A 10,616-nucleotide genomic window follows, 5' to 3' on the forward strand; every position below is an offset into this window, starting at 1 on the left:
ACAGCAGGGCAGATGCAGCACTTGGGTTTTAACTCGGGTCAGCAGCGTGAGCTCCAGCCTATAGGGCAGCCTTGAGCTGCTAACCCGAGTTCAAGGCCTTGTTGCTGTGTCTTTGCTGCTATTTTAACCTGCATTTGCCAACATGTGCTAAGAACGCACCTTTTGCAGCGTGGACTTACCCTATGTGACATGAGCTTGCTCGTCGTCAGCCCAGCTCCCAGCCAGCCGGCCTCCCTGACAGAAAAGTCCCTGCTACAATTGGCACTAATTGGCAGTCTCTGAGGAAGGGCCAAGGACTGAATGGGCCCTGGAGACTGAGCTCTCTCGATCGGATCAGATGCCTATTGGGCAGGGGCCTGGGTGGGGGAAGTTTGTCCTGTCAAGCCCTGTATTTGGGATAGATGGAGGACTTGGTTCTCCCGGGCTGTCAGTCCAGCACCTTTCACCAGCACTAAATCCACACCAGGTTTCAATCAGTTTTACTGCTGGCTTCTCCTCTCCAGCATTGTCGGCTGCTGCAGGGTCCCCTGGGGGCGTGCAGTGACATCACTGGCACACAGGGCTATGCTCATGGGTCATCTGATCTGACAGACCCGGCATATGAAGCAGCTGTGTGCTGCCTGACATCCCACCTGCCGCATGCATGTGTCGGTGGGGGTGGGGATGGGGATGGGGATGCGCGTCCATTGCTGGTACCTGGCCTAACAATATCAGCTGGGTGTCAGGCTGCCCTTTGTCAGCACGCTGCTCCAAAGGCTTCTGTCCAGCAAAGGAGGGGTTAATACAGGGCCCCGATTTGTACAGGGACTGGGGGAGGCTGATCATAGGCGGGAGAGGAAAGAAACATTTCTCTTCCTTGTAATTCCTGCCCCTTTACGTCCAGAAGGAAAGGCCCTAGGGGAAGGGCACGGTGGGGAGCTGCCTGGGCCAAAGGAGGGGGGCTGGCAGGCTGGGAGTTGTGCTGTGGGGGGCTGTCCCAGACTGCAGGATGCGGGGAGGGGGAATTTGCTCCGTGGGCGCAGGGGGGATTTGCACTATTCCAGGAACGGGAGCGGTAACTCCTTCCCCTCTCCCCTTAGGTCCTGCCCGACCGGGAAGGCAAAAGGTGCATGTTCTGCGTGAAAACCTCTTCTCGCACGTATGAGATGAGTGCCTCGGACACCAAGCAGCGGCAGGAGTGGACGCTAGGTTTGTGCCACAGCGCCCCCGCCGGGCTCTCGGCCTGCCCTCCCTCTCCATCCTGCCTTCCTCTTGCTCCTGAGTCGCTTCAGTGGAAAGAAAAGATGAAACCGTGGGGTGGCAAAGGAGGCAGCCTCTGCCCTTGAGCTCTCTGTGCACCTCTGCACGCTCAGCACCCCTGGCAGGGCTGCCCCAGGCTCATAAAACTGAGACCCCGTTTCTTTCCACAGGATAGTAGCAACTCCCATTAACTTCAGTGGAGCTGGCTGCTTGTACCCTCTGCTGGGAGAAGGGGGAATGCCGAGTCTGATTCTTGGCATTCTCTGTCTCTCTTACATGTGGGTGGGTAGGACATTCCCTTGATGTCCTTCGGAGTTCCCCTTTCCCCTGCTTGTGAGCTATGTGCCACACAGCAGCCTCGCTCCACCCCAGAGGTGGCCACATTTTGTGCTAGGTGCTGTGTGTATCTCATTGGTGAAGCGCTTGGGATGAAACTGAGAGAGATTCTAATTAACTAGCCACTTAAAGCAAACTAAAAGAGGCACTGCAGCCTAGTGGCTAGAGCATTGAACAGGGGCTCAGGAGACCTGGGCTCCTGGCTTGGTCACCTAGGCTGCTGGGTGACCTTGGGCAAGTCACTTCCCCTCGCTGGGCCTCAGTTTCCCCATCTGTAAAATGGGGTTAATGTAAAGAGCTGGGAGATCTACCGATGGAAAGAGCTAGGTTTTATTATTAACCAGCTTTTCTTGTAAACCTCTCCCAAGATTCCGCTAGTGTCTGATCAGCTGGCACAGGTGCCCATTTCACAGCATTCACACCCAAACACTATTTCCAAAATGTTTCAAGTTGTTTGGAGTTAGCTGCTGGACCTTCCAACATCATGTTGCTGCAAACCAGGTCACTTTAATCAGACTGACTCAGAATCCATGTCAAACAGCCACTCCCTTGAAGAGCCATACAGATGCTGCCATGCTTAGCACTTTACAACCGCGAAGTAATTAGCACCCTTGGGACACAAATGAGGATTGTTGCACAGATTGAGAAACTGAGGCATCGGTTGGTCAAAGGCCTGATCCTGTTAAGTGACCACAGCTCCCATTGAAGTCAAGTAGGTCTCAGCACCCTGCAGGACTGGGTCCAGAGCTCATCCTTTGGATGATGTGGATGTATTTGACATACATGTGCATCTAGAGGGGTCAAAATGCAGGACGTAGAACCCAGGAGTCCTATCTGCCAGGCTCCCAGTCTCATTTTCGTAGTAGGCCATGCTCCGGCCTTGTGGCTGCTGACACGCTGGCTTTAGAAAAGGTTCAGAAAAGGGCACCTAAAATGATGAGGGGTTTGGAACGGATCCCATATGAGGAGAGATTAAAGAGGACTGGACTTTTCAGCTTGGAAAAGAGGAGACTAAGGAGGGATATGATAGAGGTTATAAAATCATGAGTGGTGTGGAGAAAGTGAATAAGGGAAAGTTATTTACTTGTTCCCATAATATAAGAACTAGGGGCCACCAAATGAAATTAATGGGTATCAGGTTTAAAAGGAAGTTCTTCGCTCAGCACACAGTCAACCTGTGGAACTCCTTGCCTGAGGAGGTTGTGAAGGCTAGGACTATAACAGGGTTTAAAAGAGAACTGGATAAATTCACAGAGGTTAAGTGCATTAATGACTATTAGCCAGGATGGGTAAGGAATGGTGTCCCTAGCCTGTTTGTCAGAGGGTGGAGATGGATGGCAGGAGAGAGATCCCTTGATCGTTACCTGTTACGTTCAGTCCCTCTGGGGCACGTGGCACTGGCCACTGTCAGTAAACAGGATACTGGGCTGGATGGACCTTTGGTCTGACCCAGTGTGGCCATTCTTATGTTCTTATGACACGCTGCAGCAGCTGGATCTATGGCCCAGCCTGGTGTGGCCCTGCTGAATTTCCTTTCCTTCCTTCCTTCCCTCCCAGCCATTCAGACGGCGATCCGGTTGCAAGCAGAGGGGAAGAAGTCCCTGCACAAGGACCTGAAGCAGAAGCGCCGGGAGCAGAGGGAGCAGCGGGAGAGGCGGAAGGCTGCCAAGGAGGAGGAAATGCAGCGCCTCAAGCAGCTGCAGGAGGAGAAGGAGCGGAAGCTGCAGGAGCTGGAGCTGCTCAAGGAGGCCCAGCGGCAGGCGGAGCTGCTGCTGCAGGAGGAAGAGCAGCGGCGCCGGCTGCAGCACGAGGAGATGCAGAGGACCTTGGAGGTCCAGCTGAAGGAGGCTGAGCAGGTTGGCGGGGAGGGAGGAGAGGTGCCGTCCATGCTGGGAGGTTTCCATTAGCGCAGGGGACAGTTTCTCTCTTGGTCTCCCTTGTAACTCACCAGAGACCCCGAAGTTGGTAAAATCTGGGTCACTACTGCTGTAGCCTCCTGGGTCTTTTAACTGGCAAACTCCAGACCCCTGTGCGCAGCAGCTCCTGGCACAGACCGTCCCAGGCACTGCGTCCCGTTGGGGCTGCACTGGGGCTCTCCCTGCTTTGCAAGCCTAGCACAGTACCTGCCCCCAGCTTGGCTAGTGTTTTCCTAGCCTCAGACTGCCAAGCAGTTCTCAGACCCAGGCTGAAGGGCCACCCCTCCATTTTCCCCGTCATAAGGGGCTCGGTTTGCAGTTGCACCGTGCGTCTTCACGACGGCTGATCGAAATTCAAGCGCCCCGAAAGCCAGCTGGCTGGGCACGCGCGGGGCTTCGATTTCACAGTCCTGTGCAGTCCGGGGCGCTACTTGGCATAGCTGGGACATCCAAATGGCAACGGGGACAGTCTCTGCAGCCCAGTTCATTCCCAATTCAGCAGGAAGGCCTGCTGGGTGGCCAGTGTCACATCTTTGGGGAGCAGGCTGAGGTCCCTGTTGCCCACCCCTGGATTTGCTGGTTAGCTGCTGCAGAGGGTTCAGGTCTAAAGGCACCACCGCCCTGGGGAGCTAGGGACAGGGCCGGTGAATGCGTCTCCCAGCGCCCTGTAGAACCACAAGCCGGCTGCACAGGGGTGTCCGTGGCGGGGGATACGTCCAGCTCCATCTTCCTGGCAGTACAGAGAGGAGAGGCCGGGTTCGGGTGGGGGCTGGGGACCCCTGCGCTTGGCTGCGTGCTGCCCATGCCGATCACCGTCTCCTCCCCGCGGCTCCAGGCTCGCGCCTCCATGCAGGCTGAGATGGTGCTGAAGGAGGCGGAGGCCGAGCGGCAGCGGAAGCGGATCGTGGAGCTGGAGGAGATGCAGGCTCGGCTCCAGGAGGCCCTGCACCAGGAGGTGAAGGCACGGCAGGACGAGGAGTCTGTGAGATACGCCCAGGCCAGGTATAACCAGGAAATACCTTCCTTCCTACTGACTCCTCAGTGGGCAATGCTCTAAGACCTGGCTGCAGCTCAGCTGGGACCGGAGGAGCTGGGAGCTCCTGCACAGCCATTCACTGGGGTGCTTTTCCTTGCCTAGTGGTGGCTGGGCCACATATAGAGGTTGATGTGCCGGCTACAGCCTTGGCTAACAGAGCTGGGTCTTTTAGGTCCGACAGTGAGGCTCGTGCTTTTAGATCCAGAGGTCACAGGTTTAATTCCCACTGCTGCCGACCCACTCAGGGGTGTGGCGTTACTCCAGCACTCCTCCACTATTCCCCACCGCGCCCCTGGCTGGAAGAGACGGAGACGGGGGAAACTGAGAACTTCTTTCAGAGCCGGTGCTCCAACACCGTTCCTTACAGTGCCCAGCCTTCCCTGCTGGTACCCCTTCCCAGCCAGCACCTCTACGCCATTCCCTACAGCAGTTCCCGCTGGAGGAGATCAGGCGTGGAGCCAATCCCCCAGCGTTCTTGCTGGGTCTGGAATAGCTCTGAGCCCCGCCGCGGCAAGGTCGGGTGTGTTGGTCGCTTGGAGGGTGGGGTACAGCCACCTCTCGCTCTTTCTCGGCAGGTTGCTGGCTGAGGAGGAGGAGAAGCTGAAGGAGCTGATGAAGCTGAAGGAGGAGCAGGAGGAATACATCATCCAGACCCAGCGGGAGAAGCAGGTCCTTAAGCAGGAGATGGAAAACAAGAGCAAATATTTGGAAGAGGCCCAAAAGCAGCTGGAAGAAGTGAGAGAGAACAGGCAGAGGGTAGACCAGGATGTCATGGTGAGCATCGTACCAGTCCTACTTCCCAGACTGCCGTTAACCCCCCTGAGAGAGATTTACCAAGCCCACCACCTGGAAAGAAATAGGTTGGCTTTTCTACATTGGAAATCAGGGTTTCCTCTCAGGGAAGATCGCATAATTTACTTTTAGCATGTGATTCTCCTTAATATTAGAGAAACGGGGTGCGATCCTGTTCTCACATACCCTGCTGTAAATGTGGAGTAGCTGTATTGAAGTAGACGGCATTACACCCATGTAAACGCTGGTAAATCAAGGAAATCGGGCCAATGGATTTCAACAGAAGAGAACTCCCCTGTCTAAGCATCTATAAATATACCCATCGCCATATCATCTAGGTGTTCATGTTTCTTGGTAAAGGGGCTGTTGGTGAGTGACTGGTGGCTGCTCTGATGGGCAGAGTTTCAGACTCTTCCGCAGGAGTGGTGTGTTCTCCTCTGTATACGAGGGAGCAGAGTTTACTTTAGCTTTACGGTAGCTTTGTTTGCAGCAGTGGTAGCATCCTCTGAGTGGCAGACCAGCCAGAAGAGTGAGAGATCACAAGGTGTCTTAGCAGCGTGTTACAGCTGCCACCAACTGAATGTTCTCTTCCATAGGTTAAGAACAGGTTCCCAAAGAATATTGGCGGGAAGGGAGGAAGTGGTGGTTTGAGTGATGAGTGGTGGTTGTAAGTTTCACGCCCACTAGGCTTGGCTGGCAAACTCTATTGTGGGAAATCTGCTGGAATGGCACCCCTAAGGGTGGGTCGCCAAACCACCAAGAGGGGGGTTCCCTTGCTACCATGTTGCATATTGAGTCATTTATTATCTGTCCGGCAGCATCTGTGTACGTGGGGCACTTTGTGGTCATCAATCGAGGCCAAAGCCCCGCCTTGAGGGGTGACAATGGACCGTTTATGGGTAGCAAAGGCATCCAGGCATGGGGATGGAGGGGATTAGAGCAGTGAAAAAGCAGAGCTGGGGTGGCAAAGAGCAGCCTGATTAGGAAGGTGTCGGTAGCTGAGCACTGATCTGGCTGTAGCAGACCCCATGCAAAATTCAGGACTGTCACACAAATCAGAGTACCCCTCTGGCCCATGGGGCTTGGGGTCCCCAAAGCTGGCTCTGGTTGCCAGGCTGGTGTTGGTTCAAAGCCCTGCCAAAGCAGAGCCCAGGATAGTTGAGGTCAAACTCCATTCTTCAAGGCAATGTAAGGGTGAGGCCCAGTTTCTGTGCAAAGGAGCTGGGAACTTTCTGTAGCTGGTTCAGGGCACGTGGGTCTGCACTAGGTGGATTTGTCAGCTGCGTGCGTGTTACCTGCCTATTCCTGTTCATTTCAGGCGGCCCAGAGGAAGCTCCGACAGGCCAGCACCAATGTCAAGCACTGGAACGTCCAGATGAATCGACTGATGCACCCCATTGGGCCAGGAGGTGAGAGGCGGGGCTAGGACTTCAGGGCAAAGATATACCTTAATGTCACAGCTCATTATTTTGCAGCCATTCTGCCTTGGGATCCTTTCGTATCTCACAAGCTAAACAGGGTTGGGCCTGGTCGTTACTTGGATGGTAGTCCTCCAAGGAACACGTGTCACTCTTGGGAGCACTGAGCAGTTGGAGACACTCTCTTCCACACAGAATGTATATACAAGATCCTAACTACTTGCGGTTATTAAATATTCCGTTGGGTCCCTTTTCACTGGGGTAGGGGGTGCTAAACCGAGTCTCCTAGCCAAATGCAAGGGAGAGCAATTGCGTTCTGCCTCTTCTTTCACTTCCTGTCTTTGCCTAGTGTTGCTCTGTGCTGTTTAACAGCTGCAAGGCTGCACCCCAGAAGTAGCTGCATTTCAGGAGCAGGTGAAGTGAGAATATACACTCAAGTCAGTGAAGTGCTTTGGGATGAATGGCCGTTACATTACACGGCTGCGGTGACACTGAGAGGCCTATGGCTGTGCTGCTTCCGTCTGAAACTGCACGTGCCGTGGGAAATAATCATCTGTTTGCATCTGTTCCCAGAGAAGCGTACGACAACGTGTGGAGGATTCCCCAGCATCCCACCCGTGCTCCTCACCAGGAGGGAGTCGTCCCTCAAGCTCAGGCAGAGATTAGAAGATAAGAACTATGATCTTGAGAGGGAAGACAGCAAGAAGAACGTGAACAATGGAGAGACCAGGAGGCTGTCGCTATCTCCTGACATGGACACCACGGCCACGGAACCCTCCGACTAGCCTCAGGAGCATGGCAGAGCCCAGCGCAGAACTGTGGGCACCTCGGGGTGTTCAGACTAGCAACAGTAGTCAATGCGGTGATCTCTGTAGGGAGATGAGCTGTATGTAGACACATGCCAGAGAGAAGTACAGATTCTATAGGAGACGTATATAATGCATCTAGGGCAGCGGTGCTTCCACTTTATGCAACTAAAGATTGGTTGCAAAATGCGAGGAGCCCCAGAGCCACACCTGACTTGCGGAGATACTGCGGCTTCTACCATCTGTGTTGCACAGGTGCAGCCCTTGGCGATTACAACTCCCAGCATACTGTGCTCCGTTTTGACCTGAGCAGCCTGCTGCCTTCCATAGTAAAGCCGAGGGTGGCTGTGGATTGCCTTGTAGAATCCTGCAGACTGTTTGGCCCATGGACCCTGCTCTGGCCACCCCCCCCGGATTAGGATTTCCCAGCTAATTGCTATTGCAACCACAGCCATCTAGCACCCCGAGATGTAAAGTGCATGGCTCATGTAAAGGTGACGTCCAAAAGAGACTTCAAAAATTGAGCTGTGCCTTATTTTGCTTATTTTATAAAGACAGCCAAGAAGATGTTTGGGATTTTTTTACCTTAAATATCGGCCTTGTCAAATCTTCCCTATTTTCCCAGGAGGACCCATGGGTATTGTGTGCCTTCACGCCTTTATAGAGGGGGTAGGGAGGGACTCTTTAACAAAGATGTGCTTTCTCTAAGGTCTTCATTAGTCACTGGAGTCAAATAGATGCTAACCAAAAGGAACCAGAAATAAAGCTTTTTAAAACAATGCGACTGTAAATCTCCTTCCCCTCTGAACTGCTCCTCTTTCACTCTCCTCCTGACCCGTGTGATGTCCTGCTTTCACTAGTTCTCCTTTCTCTGTTGAGTCTTCCTGAGCAGGCAAGGTCTGAACTTCTAACGCAGGGAACGATCCATTTAAAAATAAATCCTTCTCAGGCTTCTTTATCCATCATCAAGACCTGAAAAATGGCACAAGTTGGTCATCTTTTCCTTTTCCGTGGACCCTATAGTGAGGGCAAGAGTTGAGTGCGGATGCCATGAAGGGTTCAGAGGTGAAGTCACCAGTGGAAACTTTGCTCTTGGCCCTGATGTGAGATGAAGTAGGTACATTTCAGGATGTTCTTCTGGCTGGCACTGCCTGTGAAAGACGCACTCTAGTGTGGGTCACTGCTGCTGCATAGAATTGATTCAGCAGGAGAATGGTCCCAGGTCTTCACCTGCAGACGCATGCAAACACAACAGGTGTCTAGGCCAGAGAGAACGTCCAAGCCCATAATAGTTTTGGCCAAGACCTCTTGATTACTGGTGTGTAATTCAGAAGCTGCTGTCTGTCCGTTTATGCAGACGGCATCCGGAGTTGTCTGGTTTTCTTTGGGAGCTGGGCAGAGGGAGCTAATGCTAGGACATGCTGGCAAAGGTGTAAAGATGATCAAAGGAAGATGCTGGGGCATGATTCCCTGGGGAGAACACTTAATTGTCTTTAGGGCTGAACAGAATTCCACGTTCCACTCTGCTCTGCAGCGTCTCGGGCTGAATAAAGTGGGGGAGTGATAAGAGAGTGCCTGCCTGGGAGTAGGTTGGCACATGCCCAGGGAGCAGAGGAACAAGCCGCAGCAAGGCGCTAGATGTTTGGCAGCGCCCCCCCGCCGCCTCCGTAGATTCCTGCTTGCCATTCCCAGACTATGTGGGTCAGCCCAGGGACTCCTGCTCTGGCAGTTCTGCCTGCAGTGACGAGAGAGTGGTTGATTTCATCCTCTGACTGCTGCGGGGAAGATTTGGGTTTGACCCTTCAGTCCCCCAGTGAGTTCTGTCCCTCTGGGTTTCATTCTGAGACATGGTTCACAGCCAGGGTAGCTAAGCTGGGCATCCCAAAACACATCTGCTTCAGGGCAGCTTTTAGAAATAAACCCCCTTTCAAATGACCATTAAATAGACACTTTCTGCCCATTGAAGGAAGAAGTCTTGTTGTTGGGAATTCCTGGGCACCTGCAGTGTATTGGTCCGCCTTATGCCTCTGGCACACAGCCCTGGCTTCTCCTGGTGTGATCCTTCCTCCCACGAGGCCCCTCACTGGATTCAGAACAGTCAAGAAACTGTGACCAGCCCTCATCACCTCTGGCATTCCCAGACATCAGCTACTTGGCATTACCCTGGCTCGTGATACTGATCTCCTTTGATAAAACACTTGGAGAGCTAAAGCTATATAAGAGCTGAGTATAATTATTCCACAACCACTGTGCTTTGAAAACACCGACCCCTCTTTTTTGAGCTCAAGGAGAACCCCCAGTCACTGCATCAGGAGGGTTTATGGCCTCTCTGGATGAGAAGCCCTTAGAGCGTGCAGAGAGAGACACGCAAGTCTAGCAGTCCATCCGGAGCAGGGTAGCGGCCACGTGTACTGAATGGGTCATGGTGGCTGAATTCCCCTCTCTGCCCGGGGGGGGGGGGCGTTCCCCTCTGGGTTTGGATGGTGCGCACGGTGGTGGGCCAGGCTCAGGGAAGCCTGCCCTGCCACTGCCCGTGGTGTACCTGATTTAAAGATAGATGTCCCAGTGGTTAGGATGCTAGCCAGAGACCTGGCTTCGAGCCCCTACTGTGTGACCACGGTGGGTAAGTCTCTTATGCCCAGATCCTTTTAGGCTCCTGACTGAAAACAATAGCAGTTAGGAGCCAAAATACCTTTGTGGATCTGAGCCTTAGCCTCTCTGCACTTTAGTGCCCCATCTGTACCATGGGGCTAACTACCCTGCCCTGTCTCACAGGAGTGCTGCGCGGATAAACACATTAATGATTGAGATGCTCAGATACTACAGTAATGGAGGCGTCTAAATAGCTTCGATATCTACCTAGCTTTATAGGCCCTCGGTCTTCAGGACTGTCCAGCCATCCTCATTTCAGGGGCTCCGTCTACTTAGGGGGCGAGCCAATGCTCACTGAAGGCACGGAAAAGCCTCCCCTTGACTTCAGTGGGTGTCTGTGTTGCAAACCACGGAGCAGGTGCACCTGCTGACTCTCTTTAAAAGCTTTGGCCCAGGTGTTGTCTACATCGTCTCATTTACT

General features: G+C 53.5%; 1 protein-coding gene across 3 annotated transcripts in view; it reads left to right on the top strand.

Annotated features, from left to right (window-relative positions):
* DEF6 (DEF6 guanine nucleotide exchange factor) overlaps nucleotides 1-8,322 on the top strand; it is a 35,673-nt gene extending 27,351 nt beyond the window's left edge. For all 3 annotated transcript variants that reach the window (XM_073320284.2, XM_073320285.1, XM_073320286.2), the window contains 6 exons: nucleotides 1,080-1,188; nucleotides 3,133-3,431; nucleotides 4,327-4,493; nucleotides 5,103-5,301; nucleotides 6,638-6,728; nucleotides 7,311-8,322. In XM_073320284.2, the coding sequence (XP_073176385.1) occupies nucleotides 1,080-1,188; nucleotides 3,133-3,431; nucleotides 4,327-4,493; nucleotides 5,103-5,301; nucleotides 6,638-6,728; nucleotides 7,311-7,522 (1,077 nt within the window). In that variant the 3' untranslated portion in view covers nucleotides 7,523-8,322. The remainder of the gene's footprint in view (nucleotides 1-1,079; nucleotides 1,189-3,132; nucleotides 3,432-4,326; nucleotides 4,494-5,102; nucleotides 5,302-6,637; nucleotides 6,729-7,310) is intronic.
* Nucleotides 8,323-10,616: the final 2,294 nt, after the last annotated feature.

The sequence above is a fragment of the Lepidochelys kempii genome, chromosome 21, assembly GCF_965140285.1.
Source record: "Lepidochelys kempii isolate rLepKem1 chromosome 21, rLepKem1.hap1, whole genome shotgun sequence".
NCBI classification, from domain to species: domain Eukaryota; kingdom Metazoa; phylum Chordata; order Testudines; family Cheloniidae; genus Lepidochelys; species Lepidochelys kempii.